This window comes from Takifugu rubripes, chromosome 21 (genome assembly GCF_901000725.2).
Source record: "Takifugu rubripes chromosome 21, fTakRub1.2, whole genome shotgun sequence".
NCBI lineage: Eukaryota > Metazoa > Chordata > Actinopteri > Tetraodontiformes > Tetraodontidae > Takifugu > Takifugu rubripes.
In genome coordinates, this window is record NC_042305.1 from 7,378,673 (window position 1) to 7,401,341 (window position 22,669).

Below are 22,669 nucleotides of genomic sequence, written 5' to 3' on the forward strand. Positions count from 1 at the left end.
CACTCGAAAAATGATCCCTGATGCCTTCGAGGATTCAGCAACATTCTACACTAATGTGGGAGAAATCAGGTTTTTATAGCAATCGAGAACAAAGATGTCACATCAAAGCCTTTTATAGCTCTAATCCGGTCGAAGGCGCTCGACCAGTGCCCCCATTCTCGAGCATGAATTATAATCCCAAACACAAACTAACGCTAATGTGGCTTTATGTTTTATTTTCTCAGTACTCCTAACAGAAGGTGGAGGGCTGGCATGTGATACAAAATAAAAACAGCATTTCAGAAGTTTGCTGCAAAAACCTAAAAGGGTTAAGAGCCCCGATCCCAGCCCGGCCCCCACGACCAATCCTGTAGATAAAAAAAAATGCACATCTGGCTGCTCGGAGGCTGCTGTGAGATTATGCATAGAGACGGTCTTAAAAAATAAAAACAACAAAAAAAAAGTGGTTAAGGTCAAATCCCAAGGGCGTCCTAGGTGAGCAGCGCCGCCTGTGGAGGATCTTGAGGTACTCGCTGCGAGGCGGACAGCTTGGGTAAGGCTTCGTGGTGCTGAGAAAGAACGGAGCGGTGAAGTTCCGAAGGCAGGCCGTAGGCGTAAAGCTCATGATCACAGCGCGGTTTTCCAATTTTCCCAGGGTGACGTCTTACAGGCGGTAAGATGCAGCATCAAAGGCTTCTCAGCACGCGTGCACAAGCTGGCGGCGGCAGGGAAGAGTCACTGTTTGAAGGGGAAAGGCGCCGCTCCGAAAGGGTCGAGCTCCCCCGGCTGAGCGGGCTGCGGCGGCGGCGGCGGCTGCTGCCCGCCCTGGACGACCATGTCCGTGAAGGGCACCGCCCCGAAGTCATCCATCTCCCCGAGAGCGCTGTGCAAAGGCGCCGCCCAGGACTTCCCATTGGCCGCATCGCCCTTGCCGTCGGCGAGACCTTGGTACTGTCCGTGCCGGCCGCCGTCCTGAGGATGGAACGGCCTGGCTCCAAAGGCGTCGACGTGGGCCTCGTCCCCCGGAAGAGGAGCTCCTCTGTCTTTGCCTTCGGCCATGGTGATGTCCACGCTGATGTTCTCTTTGGAGTCAGACGTGTTCAGGAACTCGTTGCTGCTCTGAGAGTCTCGCCGGCCGACCTTCTTGTGCCTCCGGACGCGCTCGGGCGTGCGGTAAGTTGGCTTGTTTGTCTTCCGGCCTCCGGTCGGCGTGCCGTGGTGGCGTTTTCCATTGCTGGCGCCGGCGGCGGCCTCCTGCTTGGTTTTTCTCTGGCGCGATGAGAGTTTCTGGAGGCTGCGCTGCTTCAGCCGCTGCTGCTGAGGGCTGCTCGCCTCCTCCAGCGCCGTTCGGAAGATGTCTTCGGCGCTTCTGGAGGTGGAAGGGGGCGGGGCGGTGGTGCCGGCGTCGAAGGGGGAGAAGCCGAAAATGTCGATGCCGTCTGGAGATACCGGCGGCGTTTGGCCCATGGGAACGTCGCCGGTGCTCTTGCTCGGTTTGGAGAGGTTCCGGTTGAACGGCGCCTTGGTGAAGACGTCAAACTCGTCCACCGTCTTCTGCTCCTGGCTGACCTGGCGAAACGGCGCTTTTGCAAAGATGTCCGAGCATTCCAGAGGCCCGGTGGGCGCGCCCCCGCCCCCGCCCAGGAACGGGACCGCGCCGAAAGCATCCACGTCGTCCTCGCTTCTGGCTCTGCTGGGCGAGTTTGGGGGGGTGATCAGAGTCGTGCCAGGATCTCTGTGAGGGCTCCCCCCGGTGGCGGCAGCTGGAGCCGCTTTAATGGCGGCAGGTTTCTTGGGGCGGCTTCTGACCCTGCTGGGGTCACAGTCCGAGTCTGAGCTGTGCTTGTCTTCGTCCTCCTCCCCCTCCTCCTCAGAGTCCATCAGGAGGGGCCTCTGTCCGATGTTCTCCGGCTCGGTGTCCTCGCCATGCTCGCTGTTCAGGCCTTCTTCCTCCTCCGGCTCCTCGTCCTCGCTGCTCTTCGGCGAAGGCGGATCGGACTCGAAGTCGCTGTCTGACTCCTCGCCCGGTCTGCAGTTGCTCTTCCTGCTTGGCTTCTGCTCCTTGAGGTGAATCTCTGGTTGCACGGCGAGTTCCTCCCTCGTTTGCCCAGATCTGAGCAGATCAGCACCTGCAGAAGCAACAAACGCACAAGTCAAGAAGCAGCATTTTATTTTCGAAGTCTCCCTTTCTGGGACATGTTTCTTTGAGTCTCAAATCTGGATCACTCCGCTCAGGCCCGGGAAATCCGCAAAATGCAAATCCCAACAGTTTGTCCAAGATTGAAGCAGAAGGAAGAGCTAAGACGAAACCGGAGGCTTCAATATGGCCTGAAAGCTGCTCCGACTTTCCTCTTCAGACCCGGCAATAAGAGTGGGCTTAGCAGAAATGAAACGGCCGGCCGGTTAATATCGGCGCCACTTTTAACTTCAAATCTCCCGTGAGGAGATTTAAGCCTTCAATCACAAACAAAGCTTTGTCCTGCTCGGCTCCTCACGCACGTTTGGGCATCTGCTGGAAACTTCGCTGCCGGTGTAAATTTGTTTTCAAGAGATTTGCATAACCCAGAAATGAGCCCAATTAGCAAGTGGATGTTCTCCAAATGTATTTAAAACAAACTGCAGCATTCAAGATGAGCCAATTTTATTGTTCCTATTAGAGGAAGAGGAGAACGGACCCCCTGCGGTGAGCACCAAAGCGGAAAACGCTCCGGTTTTAACAGGAACGATCGGAATTGGCCAAAAACGGATTTCTGACAAACGGAACCAGACCTGAGCGACAGAGAGGCTGCGGTGTGGCCGTTGTTCTCCTCAGAAGGAGAGCCGAGGAGACCATCTGACGCGCAGACTTGTTCCATTTCGGAGGGTAAAGGCAGAAGGATTACAGCCTTCTCTTTAAGATGAAGACGCAGAAACAGACACGTGACGCTTCTCACTTCTGACGGACCAGAAAAATCTGCCGGAGAGTCGTGACAGCAGGCGGCAGCTCAGAACAGCCGTCCAAAACCAGACAGCGCAACAAAAACCTGTCTGCTTATTAACAAGTTACTCATCTGATTCACACTTTAATCCCAGAAAACTAAACTTTTTTCTTTTAGCCTTTCCCATTTGGGTCAATAAGTGGAGAGTTAAACAAAAAAAAGAAATTGATTTTTGCTCATTATCATTTACAAACTGAATTTGTTACCGAATGTTCAAGTTATCCCACTATTACCATTTAAAATTTGATTTTTTTAAAAATACGGTGCATTAAATGTTTTGAAAACAGCAGTTGTTTCTACTTAGCACCACCTAGTGGTGAGGATGCAGAATGATGTCACTTAAATAGAAGCATTAACCTTCAGAACTTTTGGTGTTTGCTGAAGAACAAAACGTTTTTTTTCTGCATCCAGAAGCAGATTTATCAGGAAATTAGCTGTGGAGAATCAAGAGAGCCTCTGAGGAAGAGAGGTTGGTCCTGAGCTGAGCTGACGGCGGAGCAGCAGTTACATAAATCTGCTGCTACGTGAACAAAACAGCAGCTTCGAGTAAAGCTGCTTCCGTTTTGAGTGACACCTTTTGATTGAGTAACGTCTTGTGATTGCGACACGCGGTGATCGTTGGACCTTCTCAAAGACAGCCATGTTACCAGGAACATCTTGCATAGGGTGTAATGGTGGACGGGCTACACTCTTAGCTATAAAAAAGGAACCAACGTGAACATTGATTTGAATGTTTCCTTTTATTTATCAGTAACATTCTAGAAAGAAATACATTCACACAGAATCATACAGGATCTTTTACAGTCTGCTGCAAAAACAAAATGTAAAAAGACAATTTAACCCTCTGAGTTTGCTGTTGACAACGCGCACGTGTCAAAGCGCTCCAATCAGAAGTCCCCAGGACCCGACGTAAATCTTGAGACCCCGAAAAAGAAGCGAAAACACAGAAAACATAAAAACCAACACGCCCTCTAACTATTTGGATCATTCCTGGATGATATTTCACATTTTGCTGAACTGAAAAACATAAAAAGGAAACAAAAGTGCAGATAATGGCTCTGGTCCCTTTACTTTGATTTGTTTTTGGCTCTGATGGGACGTGTTGTAACTATCCACCAGTACACATGAACAAGATGTTTCTGAATATGGCTGTCTCGCTGAAATGGAGCAACGATCAGGAGGTAAAGCAGACGTTAAATTTAAAAAAAATAAATGAATAAAGCAGGCGGTGATGTATGCGGAGACATAAAAATGGCACCAATAAACAAACTTACCTTCAGATCAGGTAACATGTTTGTTCTAAAACAGGATGGATCGAGGGCGAGCCGCTCCCACTCGCTGCCGTGAGGCGGAATAACGGCAGCAGAGGGAGGATCCCGTCATACAGCCCTTTAGGATTGTATGGATTATTAAGAAAACCTGTTTCAGGGACCGTGCCGCCCTCAGGCAGGTCCTGCCCATCTAAAAACATTTAATACTAATTTTCACTGCAAACTATAAAATCTCAGCTGCATTTAAAGAACATGAGAATAAACATCTGAGATTAAATATGGGGATGCTGCAGGAAATAAAAGGCACTTGGGTCGAGATGGAAAAAGTGAACACGTAGGTTCAAGTCTAACGAGGATTTTTTTTTAACAACTGAGGGCGAGAGCAGAGCGGAGCGGAGCCGGAGGCGGAGCCGCAGTCACAACCTCAGTGACCCGGGAGCTCAACGGGCTCATCGGAGGCCGGATAATCAAGGACCATCCGTTACAGCAACTCTGACTGGGCTCGGTCTGACAAGACTGGGTCTGAATCAGGATGGAAACTGTAAATGAAGCCAAGCGACAAGTGATGGAAGCTGAAGCAGACTAAAACAAATGGTTACACTTGTGTTTCTTTCCAACTCCCCCCAAAAAAGTTGGTTAATTTGACCTTTTGGTTCAAAAATCATCCGATTGGCATCTTTAAAGTATTTCCACATCTACATTCAAGTGCTTAGAGGGTAATATTGCATTAGTCGGGTTCTACTCTATGTCTGTAGCCAGAAGACGTTGCACCAATGCAGCTTTTGTAACGACTGGAGATGAAAGTGGATCTTCTCCTCTAGAAAACCACCTTTTAGGCGTCAATGTTCAGTTACTCTAAACTGCTCACCAATATTAAAGAAGCAGGAAGAGCGCAAAGGCTCATAAGCTTATTGCTGCCGACAAGGTCACATACACACACACACACAAAGTCACACAGACGATGATTTAACAACCGTCCTGATGGTTAGTGGAGCCGGACAAGAGCGGAACCGGGTGGTGACACCAGTCGAGGTGAGGATGTCTCAAACAGAAAAGACAGGATTTCATGTAAACGAGCGGCCGAGAGCCACAACTCAAGAAGTTCAAGTGTCGTCATTTCCCACCGACATGTCTGATGACAGGGCTGAGTGATGTTTTCAGCCATTCGCAGCCTTTTGAGTGACCTTTGACTGGACGAGCCTGTGTAAAGCTGCAGCATGACTGTAGGGGGCAGCACTGACACCACTCAGCCCTGATTAGTACCACAAACGTATGTTACACAGCAAGTTTTGTCTCGCTCAAGAAAGGACCGAAATCAAGATTGCATCACTGAGGCCCCCACAGATCTGGAACCGACTCGTCCGACCTCGAAGGGGACGTAACGCCACTTCAGCCAGAGTCACGCGCGTCCTCTGGCTCAAGTGGATCTAGTTTTGACAGACTGGTTTGAACTGTTTCCAGTAAAGGCTTGACATTGTCTCACGAGACTGACCAGCTGACTAATACTCTCACTCATCATTTCACATCATTTTTACTGGGGGATCTGTGGGGGGGGGGGGGTTGGCAGAGAAGCTGGACAGAGGGGGTGAAGGGATGGAGGAGGGAGGGACGGGCGGCTCCACAGTGTTGGGTCCTCATGGTAGAGACTCCTCTAAGACTTGCCTGCGCTGGCCACGAAGGGGACTGAACCAAACAAGTCCTCTGGTGGGAGGGGCTTGGTGGCAGTGGGCTGTGACTGGTCCTTGTCCACACTGGTCCTTCTCTCCTCTGGCTTTTCTGTGTTTAAAAAAAAAGAAGTAAATACAATTAAGCAGGTTTATAAAATCCACGACGCAACTGAGGATCAGCGAAAGGGACACTTGCTGGCTCTGAGCAGGTCAAACTCGCGGTCGAGTAGCTCCTCCTCCGTCAGCTTGGAGAAGTTGTCCTCCCCAAACGGGTTCCAGCCTGACATGTCAGGGGGGTTGGCTGGAGATGTGACCCCATCTGGAGCGAGCAGAGGGTTCCTGCCGCGGGGAAAGGTGAGCAGGAGTTAGCCGACCTTTGCCTGCTTCTATTTTAATGCACGTCTTTTAGGAGGTTACCTCGCATTTGCATATGAGGAATCCACAGGTGAGGGCCCCCCCAGCTGACCTGGTCCAGCCCCTGCAGGGGGCGTAGTGGCATTATAGGAACCCAGCGGAATCTGGAACTCAAGAGGGGAGGAAATGTAGGGAAGATGCTGCTGCTGCTGCTGCTGGACAAAAGCCGGTTGGTACTGCAGCTGTCAGGGGAGGAAGAGGGGGAGAAGAGGGGGAGGGAATGAGGGACGGACCTTCCATTTTACGGTGAACAATGGTGGCAACAAGATGTAATGTTAGAAACCAGTTCTGGATTTGAAAAGCTGGGAACACGTGGAGGAAGGGGAGGAATGAGGGAATGAAAGTTGACTTAAAACTAGGTATAACCAACAAATGCAGATGTCCTTAAAAAACAGCTTTTTTTTTTTTTTTAAATCATGACTCTTTACGTAAAATAGCACCGAGCCATTGCCACGTGGCTGCTCTGCTACAGGAAGCAGGTCTTTCACAGCGAGTGTCTCAGGGGACGTGTATTCAGAGGTGTTTTCCTCTCCTGCATGTGAAATGCTTCATATGTCGGGCAGCAACGTGGCAGAAACTGCTTGATTTCACCCTCTGTTCCATCCCCTCGTGGCTCCGCTCAGACCAGATTGCCTCTGAAATAAAACAGATGGTACGCGCTCGTCGGGAAACAGACTAAAAATTGCGCCGCCCTGACAGTGCGCGTTTGGAGGACCTGTGTTTGTGTGTTTGATTCTGTGGCTGCGTAAATAGTAGTTGTTGGAATATTTGGACATAATCAGTAGGAAGTTTAAGCGTCTGCTTCCAATGGTGCTTGGCACCAGTGCGATGCTTCCTGACTGAAGAGGACTGGCTGCCAGTGCTGGGAACAGAGAGAGCAGTTTCAGGGCATCCTGACATTAAATGAAATGTTCCTCTGTGTTGTTTCATGCTGTGTCTCCATGTGTTTCACTGTCATTTGCTCAAACTATTTATTCCACTTTTGGATAGATTCTCCTGCTCTGAACTTCTGTCAGGCTTCTGATTGAAAAAGCCGTCCTGAAGAACTGAATCAGACTGGATGTCAATAGAAGTCATCCTGGCACTTTTGGCAACAGGCCCTGACCTCTGACAATAACAGGACTCACCATGGCAGCATACTGGGCCTGGGCTTGAGCCTGGGCCTGGGCTTGAGCCTGGGCCTGGGCTTGAGCCTGGGCTTGAGCCTGGGCTTGAGCCTGGGCTTGAGCCTGGGCTTGAGCCTGGGCGACCTGCTGCTGGTACATTGGCTGCATCATCATCTGCTGCTGCTGTTGTTGGAGCAGGAGGGCCTGCTGCTGCTGCTGAAGCTGAAGGGACTGCTGCACAGCCTGTTGGTACTGGAAAAGGATGTACACGCGTAGAAAAAATAAAATCACGACTCGAATAAATGCGAGAAAAGTTGTTAGAGTCAGAGTAGTGGGTGTACCTGGAGGTACTGGAGATGCTGTGCGCTGATATGCTGTTGCTGCACCGCCTGTTGTTGGTGGTGGTGATGCTGCTGCTGCTGCAGCTGTTGCAGGCGCAGGTCACCTGGTTGTAGCTGCTGCAGGACTCGGTGTTGCTGACTGCTCGGCGGAGGCTGCGCGGATGTCTGCCCCGGGGCAGGAGTGGGAGCTGACGGCACACATCAAGTTAGCGGAAAGGTGGTTTTATCCTAACGTATGAACACCCCAGCTGTTAAAAGGAAGAGAAAAGGTAGCACAAACCTTTCTGGCCATTGCTGACAGGCGCTGAAGGCACAGTCATCTTGACGGGAGTGACGGTGGTGAGGGGCAGGACGTTAGTGTTGGCTGCTTTTGGCCTCTGTCTGGGAGCTATTGAGGTTTCAGTCGGCCCCACTGAATCCGTTATTCTAGAAATGAGATGATGAAGCTATGATCCATGTTTCAGTTATCAGTATCGATATCTAAGGAATTCCAGAAAATACATTATATTGCTTTTTATACTTCATCTTATGGAACCTTTCACAGATTATATTAAATTCATGAATACCTGGCTTTTGTCATGCTTTTCTTGGCAGCCACCTCACTGGCTGTTAGAGGTTCTGGGAGCGACGTGGGGATGGGGGATTTCTGGAGGAACGAGCAGGAGAACAGTGTTACCGAGCGTATCATCGAAAAACTAGAACTGCCTCGTGTTTGTGACTTACAAGGAGATTTGGCACTGGACAATCTTTTCCAGCTAATTTGAAGGCAAAGTAGGACACTTGGTAAATGTCTGGTCTCTTCTCTTGGTCTGGTTCGAGCATGTATCCTGGAAAGTCCACACAGGTCATGAATGTTGGACACAGGGCAGCTCATTTCTTTGCCCACTAGGTGGCGATGTTGGTCCATTACAACGCATTAAGAAAGCGAAATAACATCAAAAGCAAACAAGGCTGCCATGACGGATCGGCCGTGACGAGTTCTTACATGCTTAAGTGGTGTAAAAGCAAAACAGTAAAAAGTAAAAACAGGACAAACACAGAAGTTATCCTGTCTGTGTAACACTAAAACAAGCCTGGGGCTACAAATTAGAGCACATAATAGGCTACAAATTAAATATTAATAAGATTAGTTCCCATGTGAAGCCCTCACTGTTTGCATTTTCAAACTCTGCACAGCGGCCAGTTGAACCGGCTCATTAACTAATTTTACACAGTTCAATTACAGTAAAATAGAAAATGAAAAGAATGTGGTAAAAGCAGTGACAGAGCAACAATTAATAGCTCAATTTGTCAGGTTACTATCCAAATAGCTGCCAAGATTTTCAAACATAAATGTCCATTACAGAACTCATATTATGGTATCAAAACTTTTCAAGCGCAAACTTACTGATCAAAGAGTGCAACTTGAAGGAGAATTTGGAATTATCTGGAACGATAAAGGTTCCATCACATATGGCAACTTGACTCTCCCCAAATGGAAGTGTGAAGAAACACAGCTTGTACAACAAGCATCCAAGTGCCTGTGGAGAAAACAGAAAAAAAACAGAAGAACGCATGAACCAAGTTAACATGGGAAAAATGCCATTTCTCCCATAACTGGCGCTGCAAGTTTCTAAATTTTACAGTAAAACAGAACAGTTGGTCCTGTGGTTGGCCTGAACACCGACGGGCTGGAGGATACCCACCGTTACCATTACCGGGACATGAGTGTGACTTACACAGAACAGAGCAGGACACCCACAGGTGATATTTGAATAACTGCTGTGCCGTGGCACCGCGTGTCCTGGCAGCTATGCGCTCTGTCATGGCTTTGGCATGTTTTGTAAACATTGTAACCATAAAAAATAGATGTATTTATACATCCACTTTACATGGCAAACACGCTCCATTTTTGGAAATGAAGCACTGATGCTAACAACACAGTTATCATTTTCTCTACACAAACATCTCATGTAGCTGATGTCACAGGCTTAAAAAAGGAGGAATCGAGTCAAGACTGTCCAAAAACCAGCAGCACCTTGAAGAGAATACAACCCTAAGTTACCGTAATTCCCAGACTATAAGCCGCTACTTTTTTATCTACACTTTAAACACTGTGGCTTATTCTACGGTGCGGCTTATTTATGGGTTTTTTCGTGGCGCACTATCACAAATATTGTGAATCAGTCATTTTTACTAACCCTCATCAACAAAGAAAATACTAGAAGAAAAGCATATGATGCGGCTTTTAAGTTAAAGGCGATCACTCTGGCGGTTGAAGAAGGAAATTGAGCCGACGCGCGTAATCTTGGCGTACATTACGGTAATCAATGGCGAGAAGGTGGAGACGGCGGCATAAAGAACTGATCCAAAGCAAAAGGACGACAAAAGCTTTTAGACGTAAACATCGCAGGTGGACCAAGCATGAAAACGTTCTGGAAGACTGGGTCAACACACAGAGAGCAGGCGGCCGCGGTGTTTCCGCTGGACAAATCAGACGGAAGGCAAAAGCAATCGCCAGCAGGTGCGCTCTGTAGTCCAGAAATTACGGCATGTAGTTTTTTCCCCAACCTCCAGACTACCCCGACATGCAGATGGACATTTTAACTTAATCTATATGACAGCTGTGCATTGGGCACCACACAAAAACAAGTGACTAAACATAGAACAGGAAGCAAGAATGTAGGTGGTAGTCCACAGGATGTAGCCCAGTTCCGATTTTGCTGCCTTCCTTCAACCAGAGGCCTGTTTTCGGTTCCTTCCTCATCGGTCACACATATATCATTATTTACCTCAGCACTGATTTTGTAGCAGCATGAATCAAGATCACAGAGCGTCAAATTTTATATTAGCGTATCGATGTTGTAAGCCTGGGCCAATATCTGCTGTCAAATTGGCCTGTGACTTAGAAAACAGAAGAAAGGTGGAGGAAGAGGAGGGGTTGATCATCTGGCTGCCCGAGGCAAAGCAGGGGACGGAGAAAGATCAACAGAAACAAGAAGGGCAACCAGTCAGGGCAGGTGGCGCTGAGAATAGTACCAGGACAAACCAGCTCCACAGGTTATTACACCCCACAAACACCCATACACACACACACAGATCTTACCCATATATCAGCCTTAGTGGTGATGGCTTTCCCTGCATACAGGTTAATCATCTCTGGTGCACGATAGGAGAGGGTTGTGTACCTACGATGTGAAAGGTGCACTGGTAAAGACTGACAGGACAAAGTTCATATCAGAATGTACCACAAACATTATTTTTTAACTTCACCTGGAGCAGGAACCAAACAGAACTTCTTTAGCTTCAACTGAGTGTTATTTAAGAAATGAAGGCCGCACTCTTTTTGTGGCCTTTAACATTGCGCAATCAGTCATTTGTTTAAAAGAAAAATCAGGTCAATTAATTACGTGTCAAACAAATATCAAGAAGCAGCGTTGGTCAGCGTTAAAGCCGGTTTCACACACTGCTGATAAGAGCCACACCTTCCACCATCAACATCCCTTAATAGCAGCAATAAACATGTGAAAAGTTAATCTGCTGCTCTGATTGGACAAATACACAGTGTACACAAGGCTGAGGTAATAATACGGAACAGAGCAGCAGGGTTAGGGTTAGCTCTAACCCTAACCCAGTGACAGAAAAGCTACTTACTTTTTGATTTCATCTTCCACAGCAGTCACTCCGTCTTTATGTGGTACCAAGATCTTGTGAGTGGCACTGCCGAAGTCGCACAGCACATAATTTCCCTGGTCATTCAGCAGGATGTTTTCAACCTGCCAACAGAGGAGTCGGACTCAATTTAGATCTCTTAGTGTCACGAAACAAGAAAGGAAATCAGAAAGGTGTTAAAAAACAAACAGGAAGAGAATGTTTCGGCACAGTTCAGATTCAACGGCCCAAGGAAGAAAATAAGGAGGAGGAGTGTGTGAGGAACAACAGGGAAAATTATACCAAGTGCACAAGGAAAACTGAGCTAATGGAAGCACCAAAAAGTGTCTCAATGCTGTTGACAGCTCAGGGTTAAGGGGCGTTTTTTGCACTCTCACTTCCCCTGGCAATGCGTGACTGGGCCTTTGTGGTCTTTTGTGTCCCTTCAATGTTATGTAAGCTGTGTAGGCTGGACAGATAGATGCAGACGGGAAACAGAGGACAGAACTGTGGAGCAGAAGGGACTGCACTGTTTAAAGCCCTGTCCAACTGGACGCAGTACAGCGGCCCACTGACAGGGCACAGAGGAGGATTCAGTCACGGTGGGAACCGCCAGCCCCCAAACATCAGCGGAATGGGAGGATCTCTGAAAACCTCCTGCAAAAGTCAAGTTAAGCGAGGAATTTCAGAAAGCACCAATTGTCATGGCCTGCGTGGGGAAAAGGAGCAGAAAGAGGGAAAGATGGTGGATAACTAACAATAAGAAACCCATCTGGCGCAGGAAGTGGGGGAGCGGGAAAGGAAGCAGAGGAGCACTGAAGTAAATCCGGTGTGTCCTTCCTTCTGCTGAGCACAGTAGAGTTCCATCACTCAGGCCCAGACACATCTGACGTTCAGTGGAAGGGATAAATGTCATAAATGTTTAGATATGATGGGACAAGAAGGATGAGCCCCTCTTCACCTTGAGGTCTCTGTGGATGATGGGAGTCTTGCACTGGTGCAGGCGGGCCACGGCCTCACACGCGTCACAGAAGATGTGGAGGACCTCGGCCTCACTGAAGCCCACGTTCAGCCTCTGGTTCATCTGCTTCACCACCTGACCTGCTGCAGAGCGAGAGGTGAAGGTCAGCTTCAGGGTTCTACACCAGTCATGGATCCGGGCTGGGACACCAGCATGTCTGTCTAACCCAGATACCTGCCAGGTGACCCCCACCAGATGCTCTAAGCGACTGTCGATTCATGAACGATCCCCATTTATAAGAATCATCACTAAGATTAAAACATGAAGGTCAGAGTTTTAGATGACCTTTACCTTTACAGTACTCCATGAGGATCAGGACCTCCCACACGCTGTCCGACACCACGTTGATGGTGGAATCCAGATAGTTAACGATGTTTTTATGACCCGACAGCTCTTTCTGCATCACAGGATGAAAAAAAAAAAAAAAAAAGGAACTCGTGAGTGCCAGAAAATCCAGATGAGCGCACTACATTTAATACAAACATATGCATTTAATGTAAAGTTTTTCTGTTACTGCGCAGAAAGTTTAATTGCATTTCTCTTGTGCTGTCTGATCACTTTATCGGCTCAATCATCGGTGATGGCAGCTTGAAAAGAGACACCGCTGCATGTTGTGGAAACGGACACACCTAAGACAACGACTGTGACAGTGGCAGAGGTCATCTCTGCATGCAGCCCCGGAATAGAACAACAAAACAAAAATAAGCTCATAATGAACCCTAATTACACTTCCACGCCCATATCTGTGTAAATGGAAACCAAGGCACCAATACACAGACAAAGAAGCGCCTCTCACCATAATGGTTATCTCTCTTTTGTAGATGTTTAAGTCTGGCACGTTGTTGACGTACATCCTCTTCAAAGCACAGCGCACTCCGCTGTGTGTGCGAGCCAGGAACACCACCGAAAAACCTCCTGGAAAACAAGAAAAAAAAACACATTCTAAATTTTTATGCTTGTTTTCTTATACTGCATGTAAATTAGCGTCTTGAGACTGAAAAGTAGATGCAACCTACATGGATCTCTATAAGGAACAATTCGGAAAACAGATGGGTTCTTTAAGGTTTACGGTGATTTTTTTGGGATGTTTCTCTGAAACTGTGTTCAGTTACTCAAGCTTGGAGTCAATGAAGGAACTATGCTTGTGGGGTGAATATAGAGCGCTGGGAGCAACTGGGAGTTTCAGCTGGCTGCCGTTATCTGTTGTTACTGCCTAGTATGCATGAATGACGGTGGTGGGATGGTCCCCTGGCCTGGTTGGTCCATTTGGTCTCAGCAGGTATTAGTTAGGTATAAGCAAGATGGGAGGAGAAAGGAAGCAGAGCGTGAATGCAAAACCCATTTAGAATATTTCTATCTATTTTCTATCTAGTTGAAGCATATTGAATTTAACCATCCTTCAGTCTAATCAGGCCGGTCTGCGTCTCGGCAAACAGCCGACACAGGCGCTGGAGCCATTAGAGAGACATTAAATCTGGAGAGAATCACATTTCTGTGGCACCTCTAAGGAATCAAAATAAGGGTAACAAAGTACATCTGTATTTGTCATGGACATAAATATATGAGCTTCAGATATGGATCAAAGGCAGTTTTTCTTGCATTTCAACAACGGTTGACAGATACAACAGATACTCCTCCAAAGTGCACGAGTCAAAATGTTTCACCCTCCCGTCTTTGTATGTATTGATTTACCTTATTTTGTCCTGTGCACTTAGGTTGACATAATGGTCTTTCCAGGCTGCAGCCCAGACTTTAATTCATTTTCTGTGATGAAGCAGCATGAATGAATGAAGAGGTCCCCCCCAGAGACTTAAGAGCAGGAGGTATTTATTTATTTATTCTTGTTAAAGATCTACTGTATGGAAGAAGGTATGCAAGAAGCAAAGATGAATTTTAAGGGAGACGAGATTCCTGTGTGCACCCCTCTGGATTTATTAAAGCAAAAAGCATTAACTAACGAGGCTGTTACATGATAAAGGGGCAAAACCAACTGGACACCCTAACCCCAAGTCTCCAGGAAGACTTGGTCATGATGAGCTGGAAGTGTGGGATAAGAGGGATCACCTGCATTAGAAGAGCTGCTCTGGTTACATGATTATAAAGATATCTACACCTGGACTGGATAACCAGTCTACCTCTGACTCAGATGGGGGTTTGCTACCAGTATTGTCCACAGACAATATTTCAACAACTTGACGGAATCATGGAGATAATCAGACAGCTGTCAGCTCTCAGTTACCGTTCTAACACTACTCCAGTCCTCCCCCTCAGTTCAGGGACGCTGGAGGGGCCCCGGCACCATATTCTCACTGAATCCTCATGCTGTGGCTCCAGCTGCCTCTCACGTCTACGCCAGCCACGGAAGTGGAAGTTATAGAGGGTGTTGTTCCCCTGAGTGGCCCTCAGTGGAACCATTTGTTTTAGAAGAGCTGTGAGCCCAGAAGGAAACAACAGTTCCCTCAGCGTCAAGGAGACAGAATTCAACCGATGATGGGCTAATAGGATTAGCAGAAACACCAACCACAATACAATGACACTGCAAAAACCATCATATTACCAGAGACTTGGACAAAAACAACATTAGAGTGTAATTGATTGATACAAACTGGCAATGAAAGAGTCAAAAGCATAGAATTACAACAACAGAGTGTCTGATATTGACCTTGAACAAAAAGTGTTTGAACGGCACATTCAAATATTTATTTTTAAAGGTTGGAAAACAGTCAATTCTGGCGTTTTTCCTGGAGCTAATGCATCAAACTGCTGTTCAGAGCAGCTAAACACCAACTACGTATATCTGCATCGGTGGAGCAAAGAGTAAATCCTTTATTCAGATGTTGATATCACAGCAAAACGGTGCTGAACGGTGATAACTGCAAGACACCCCCCCCCCCCACTAACTGTAACTGTGGTTACTGGAAGTTGTCACCGGGGACTCTGATATCACTGTTGCATGCAGTGCAAACAGCACTGAAACAGACCTGAGAGAAGATCCACAGCCTTGGGCCACAGATGACAGTGGCTCCAGAGATGATACCGTCCATCTGCAGATGTTCTTCTCATAAGGGATGATGTCATCTATGAAAACAGACTGCTCTCCATTTCAGCTTCTTTAAAAACTACCAAGATTGAAGTTTCATTCCCTCAGCAGTGGAGCTGCTTTTACAAGAGAGGCACTTCAGACCATCTTAAGGCTTTACAAGTCTTCACACTAGCTTAGGGCTTAAGTGTGTCCCATGTTTGCACTTTAAACATAGCTCTCATCTTGCTTCAGTTAGCATTAGCCAACATATTAAATGGTAAGGATGGTTTTGTAGTTATTAAATGATCGTCATCTTTCCGCAGGACAGGAATTATTAATTCAAAATAAATTGTGTCTAATGTAGAACTTTCCATGGGTTAGCATTAGGGCAACATCTGCAGCCTGACAGCAGATAGCTGGAAAACCCCGGTGACTGCTGGCCGTTCCACGAGATAATGGGCGACGCCGCTGTGATGGCGTCACTCGTGTTCTAACTGGGGTTCCGTCCCCTGATGCATCACGGCCCCATTATCAACATGGTTGATAATGCTGCTGCTTCTGCACAAAGCAGAGCCAACAAATTCAGCTTCGCTCAGCACATTTCCATTTGGTCAACAAGGGCCGGCGGCGGGTGGACAAAAGTTTGTTTTCTGACCGTCACATGAGAAAAGCAGAACAATCTGGCGTCTTTTCATATACCGCTACGTCTTCCTGTACCAGTTCCACGCTGCAGAACTAATTAGAATCTGTGCGATTTGCTGATCATGTCAGCCCACAACCTACTTTAGATTAGATTGAAATGAATAATTCAGTCCCAGTTCAAGCAGCAATACTCAAATCTGTCCTTGTAACCCACTTTGAGACCAGTGTCATTTAACACTTCTTTGGTCCTTCTATCGTCACTATAATGACACTTTGAAAAGTACTACTGGCATGATTTGTCAGCGCAAAAATAGAAAAGTTCTGGTTTTCAGCATGCAGCTGTGAAATTCTGCACTCCGAAATTTTCTCTGAAAGAACACAACACCACCATCTCACATTTCCTGGACCTTTTAAAGGTCTTTTTCCCTACACTGAAGCGGCGAACCAACGACCGATTTAGATTTAATACACAGCTTTATCATCTCTCAGCACCGTTGACACAAAGACAAGTCTGAAAGTTGTTCAGGCGGTGTCAGGTTGGCAGGGTGAGGAGATAATCATGGTAGCTGCAGGTCAGACCTCTCCTTTCTGACAAATGAACCCCCAAAGTGAACAGTGAGATAGTGGAGTTAACATGAATAAAATATGAAAGATATGTCCCGTCAGGGGGAGGGACGGAGCAGCTGAGAGCTTTAGCTGGGCAGTTGTTCTAATCTCCGGGTGAGCGATTTGGTTACGCGGCACCCGGAACCTATAGAACTCAGCAGAGAACCAAATCTGGAGCCTAGTGACAACTGCTGACTCGGGCCACAGCTCCCCTCACCTTCTTATCTGCACGCCATCTAATTTGCACCGTGACTCAGGTGCACGACATAAAACACTTTCAAAGACGGGTTCGAGTGTGTGAACCATTTATAATAGCCAGGCCATAAAAGGAAATTTGTGTTTGGCAGCTTTTTTTATTTTTTAATTATTCTGGTTTAGGCTTTCACGTCAGCGCTCATACATCTAAACTCAACAGTGGCCTTACAGCAGAAAGCTGTCAAAAAGTGAAACCAAATGACAGCCAGGCCGATTGCGAGGGGGAGTCAAATCTGTGTGCTGGCAAACATGCACAAAGGCTAACGGCTGCCTGGTTTTTGACAGAAAACTGTTTGCCTCCCTCCTTTTAGGTGATACTCTTGTGAAAATCATTCATCTGCGGTTTCAAAAGGAGGACCGGACGGTAACAGAGGGGCACAGAGAAGGCGTGAATGAGCCAGCACAAAGGCAGCAACCAGCAATCGCACGACCAAGTGCTGCACCGTACCAGCATTTGATTTACAGTGCTAGAATAAGAAACACAAAAGAACACAAAGTGCCTATTCATCAGCGGGAGCGTGTTATAATAATGTTGATGAGATGCATTCTCTTCATTCTTTCCAGCAAACAGGGAAATGGGTCACAAAAAAACAGAATTAAACAGTGTTCCTGTCTGCAGTGCCATGAGAAATCAAGCTGTACAGACTAAACTCAAACTTGAAGGAATGCCTGCTGCAGAAGTGGTATCAAAATCGGTGTCAGTTTAAGAGTGATAACACGCGCGTGCAGAGTGAAAGCAGCAGCTTGTCCTGGTCATGTGCAAAATCGGAACTTTGCCTTATTATGAACTGCAGGGGAAACATTTGCTCGAGTGAGGAAGTTGTGTAGTCAGCATGTTTAGAAAAAAGAAGCTTTTCTATGTGCTGTGACTGACGTGTGACTCCAGAGTGCATGCTGGTCCTCAAAGGAGCAGTCAGCCTTCTGCTGAGCTTTACTCATCTCAACATATGACGCCGAAGGCAACTCAAATTACAGCAAAATGGTGCCTTAATACATGGGGAAATGAAGGTTGCTCAATACGGATGCATATATAGTTTTGTAACCGATTAGTATCATCGACAATGGCCCTGGAGGAAGCAAATCAGAAAAGCCATCACATTTTTCATTGCCAATAATCCGCACCTCTATGCCATTATTCAGAACCAGGAGCCTTTTGCTCTGATGCACACATCCTATAGTTTAGTTCATTTTCTATATTGTGAGGAAAAAGAAAAACCCAGGCGCACTGAGCCCAAGTCTTCCTCTTTAAGAGGGGAAAAACTGGTGTTTTACAAGGACTAACTGGCATGTAAACATGAAGTGTTTACCTTTTACCTGCAGGAACAGCAGCCACACGACAGATGTGCGCTGTGAAAAAGAAATGACAGGAGGGCCGCTACGTGTGATAAGGTGACAGCAGGCCCTGCTGGAGGGGGTCATTAACTGATAATGAGTGGGGCTGGTTTTTAAAATGCGTTTAATTTTCCAAAGTATAACCCAGAAATTGAATACAAAAGGTCTGTAATAACAGGACTGTGCACCGACAGGTTCATCACTGCACAGAGTGCATGTATATGCGTGTTACGCTCACTTTCTGGCAATCTCAATATGAATATGACCTTCACATCACATCCTCCTTTATAACCTTGAAGATGGCAGTGCTGGGCGGGTGTAATCCTTCACTGAAACACAGCTAAAACTGGATGGTGTTTAATAGTCTCGACTCCTTTCCTCTGCATGTTCCACCATCATTACACGGCTGGTCTCAGGCTTGTTCAGACCATTTGCTACGATCCTGAGCCACTGATACTGATCAGAAAATATGGCTCCAGGGATGAGATAAATCCACATCACTAAGATTTTAATTTTCAATTTAATTCCACAATATATTCCTTGCTTTGGTTATTGGGTTTAATATTAATAGAACAGCAATGGTTATATATATATGACAGTTGTGGCCAAACACAGATAGGGTTTAAATTTAAAGAAAGCAGAAGTACTGCATGACAGGACGTATCCTGTTCTGATGTGTCATTTTTTTGTGTTCCTCTCGGTGACAGGAGCAAAGATAGAGCTGCAGAGAAACCACAGATCCTAACGAGTGAGGGGAAATGATAATAATCCAGCTCAGAGTAGGAACAGAGCGACTCGGCAGAGCGTTGAAACCAAGACAATCATATTTTTGCAGTAATGTAACACTTCACACTGATCTGAACATCATTTAAACTGCGGTTTCCTCGGCCCAATCCCACGTTTCCAATTTTCTCCGAGCAAAGTAGATTTAAGCCTTTGTTTGGTTTGAATGGGGTCATGTTTGTTACAGCAGCAACACAAGTGAGAGAAGATGATAAGACATGCTAAGCCTTTGAGATGCGTGTCAAACCTCTCATATCTCAAACCTGCGCTCGTGTGCAGACTGAACAGTAACGGGACAAAAGCAACGACCAGCACACGCGTCTGTGTTTCTACCTGTCTGACAGACAATAACTCATTTGTGTGGACACAAGGATAAACCCACCAGGTCATCAGATCATTACACGCCTTATTAAGCATCTCTGTTAAACCTATTGCGTCACCGATGGGGAATCAAGAATAAGTCTGGAAGATGGCCGTTTGCTTTGCTTACACCTGACAGATGAACTTTAACAGCAGCCTGAGGCACGCTTGTTGGTTGAGCGTCTGTTTTTAACGGCGGAGCGCGTCAGTGAAGGGCATGGTTACAGCCGGAACAATACAGCAGACGGCTGGTTCTCACCCGAACGACGAGCAACGGTCACCACAACCTTGTGCTTCTGCTCCGAACACCAACTGCAGCCACATCACATGACTTTAAGACAACAACACAAACTCGTGACCGGCCGCTCGTTATAGTTTGAGAAATCTAATGATATCGTCATTTGACCTTTGAAGACAATCAAGTCGACTGTGCATTTTCAGTTCAGATTACTCGAAAATATTTTAGTCATTAGCAAAATTTATTTCAGGTATTTTCACTTTATATTTCATTTGAAGGTTACGGTGAAATGCTGCCAATTTCAGTTTTCCAAGTTTATATTCTTTAGCTGACCTTGGTGTGAACATTTTCCCAAGGAGACAGATTTTCAATAATCATTTAGTTGATTTGTATGCGCAATATGTCAGAACTATCCGACAGAAGCCATCATCAATCCTCAAAGAGACCAGTAAAGTTCTTTACAGCTCAATGTATTAGTGACACATTGTGCTGGTGAAAACCTACGATGAAACGGTGCCAGGAATGCTTTCTTTAAAGTCACCCGTCAGCGTGAAACCTGGGTTTCCTCGTGTTCTCCCTCTCTGAAGGCTCGCAGGTAAATATCTTCCAAACCTGCTGCTTTGTCAAGCTAGAAAGGATTTTTTTTTTTTACATTTAAAAGGAAACTGCAGCATCTATGAAGAGGAGAGGCAGTGATGAGACGGATATTTCACAACCCACCCTTTATGTTGCTTAATGCCCTTTTAACCAGGAAGTTTCATCATTACTCCATCTAATCTCATACCTGCGGGAGGACAACTATTACTTCCATGAAGGAATCGAGCACAGTTTTCTGTTACGTGCCACATTGTTGACACAGGAGGTTAGGACCCTTCTTATCCTGGAGGCAACCCCCCCACCCCCCAGTGAAACTGGGTGTAAACCACAGCTCTTTGCTATATGCTGCCAGCATTATCTCCTACTTTTCAAAGTTTATCAAGCAACAAGAAGATATTCCAATCACCTTTGCAGTATTTAATGGAAAATTAGGAGACATTCTTGGGTGGAGGGGTTTCTCTTAGCAACTAAAACTAATTACCGACCCATGAATGGATCAAAGCTGGACCAGTTGCTTCATTGTCTGAGTTACTGTCTAAATGGGGGCTGACGGGTGTGTCCCGGAACATTTAATGGCCTTCGTGCACCAAAAACGACTCCAAGACTTTGGTTTTATGCTCACATGAACATACATACCCTCTGCGACGAGCTCTTCCACGGTGACTTGATACCGTCCGACCGCGAACACTTTCCCGAAGTAGCTGCTGACCCCAGAGCTGGACCCGGACCCGGACACACCTCCGAGCCCGCCGCTCTCGGACTTCGGCATTCTGGAAAACTTCTTCATCGTTTCGCCTTTTTTTCTGCCGCCAAAAGCAGTCTTCGTTCAGTGGAACATTAACCACGATCTGTAGAGTAGCTTAGTGGTGTCCGATGTATCCTATCTACTTATCTGGAATCGGTTCTTCTGCGTGTCCCGCATCTGGTGATTCTGGAGGGACTACTGGCTGACGGGTAAAACATGGAAGCCAGTCAGTGGATGGTGGCGCCCCGTCGTTGTTCGACTATTCGTACCCGTGTCAACATCCACTCACAAATGACCGAGAACTGTCACAAGTCGATTAATCGAGGGGAACATCATTCTAGTTGGTGGCAGCGGATAATAGCTTCTACTGTCACAACCCTCCGTGGACAGAAAGGCAGTAGAGAATCACACGTTAGCTGGCAGTGGCGTTGATAACGCCTGGTCCGGAGACTACGAACCCCTCCGAGGAATATGTCCAACTTATCGGACCGCCGAATGCAGCTTTCTCGTTGTCAGCGTCACACACGGCGGCTGGCTCGCTTCACTCGAGGCTGGTTAGCTCGGTAGTTAGCTGCTAGCGATTTTTATTTGCTAGCCGCCACAGCGGTTCCTCTTTAAGACGAGCAAGCCCGAGTGCAGGTGGGCTGACAAAGTAGCGAGCCCGAACCTCACCCGAGTCTGCCTCTATTTCTCCACAGAAAACCACTCAAACGAAGTCGTTTAAAAAGGCTTTGCCCGCCTCATCTCCACTCACCTCAGTGTCATTTTTGTGGAGCGTCACTAACTTCTCGTGACTGAACAATATTAGCTATAAAACAAGTGGGTGGTTGTTATTTACCCAAAGAGCGTGACAACCTAGCCTGACGTGACTCCGCCCATCCTCTTATTCTGATTGGTGGAGATATGAATAGTATGGAAGCCCATGAGTGACAAAACGATTAAAATAAATGAATGGGCGCTTGAAATGTCTTCCGGCTTGGTTTAGAGAAATTCTAGCTTGACTTTTTTCCAGCAACGTTAACAGTTTTATGAATCGTTTTTACACAGTACACCGTGTACAAATATTAACATTGTTTTACACGGTAACTTTTTAGTGATGTAGTCCTGGGGGCAGCGGGCTGCCACGAGTTAGCATGTATATATTTATTCAGGGGTTTGTTTCCTTTTTGCTTTTTTTCCCCTTTGGTTTTTGTCCCGTGCAGAACAACTGTTGTCAGCAGATGCGGCCAGAGAGGAAGTGCTCTGACAGCTGCTCCGGGGTTTTTAACCGAAACATTGAATTCACCTCAGAAAAGTCTTTAAAAATGAACGCGTACTGTTCTCTTTTGCATTGTCGCCAAAAAAGTAGCGTTGGTAAATGGCAAAATTCCTATTTTTTATGGGTAATTGGTCCCTATTATCTTATTTGGGTCAGGAGCTGCACGTGGCTGCACTGGTGATTACATAAGAGCAGGATCACATGACTGTGCGTAAACCCCCCCGCATCCTGGGTACATCCTGCTCCTGCAGGGGGACCTCTCCTCTCTGACATGCTTATTGCTTGTCTGGATGCGTGTGCGTGTGGTGGGTGCGCGCGCAGGTGGTACCGCTGGCTGTAGAAGCGATTCACACATCCCAGCCTTTCCTGTCCAGCAGGCCTGCTGGAGGGTCCGACTGGCCTCGTCACAATTAGACACTTAATG

General features: G+C 46.8%; 1 protein-coding gene across 2 annotated transcripts; it reads right to left on the reverse strand.

The window, feature by feature from the left end:
- Positions 1-189: 189 nt before the first annotated feature.
- Positions 190-21,854, reverse strand: bmp2k (BMP2 inducible kinase). Of its 2 annotated transcripts, XM_029829112.1 has the most exons (17): positions 20,879-21,854; positions 13,204-13,322; positions 12,699-12,804; positions 12,348-12,490; positions 11,390-11,511; positions 10,842-10,923; positions 9,144-9,276; positions 8,480-8,583; positions 8,323-8,402; positions 8,037-8,182; positions 7,757-7,944; positions 7,491-7,667; positions 7,437-7,454; positions 6,313-6,491; positions 6,092-6,234; positions 5,891-6,004; positions 190-2,108 (listed from the first exon to the last, which is right to left on the reverse strand). In XM_029829112.1, exons 1-17 carry the CDS (start codon positions 21,027-21,029, stop codon positions 715-717), a joined length of 3,399 nt encoding a protein of 1,132 aa, XP_029684972.1. In that variant the 5' UTR covers positions 21,030-21,854; the 3' UTR covers positions 190-714. The 2 variants fall into 2 exon arrangements, with proteins under 2 accessions (XP_029684972.1, XP_011613649.2); XM_011615347.2 differs by having other exon boundaries at positions 7,437-7,667.
- Positions 21,855-22,669: the final 815 nt, after the last annotated feature.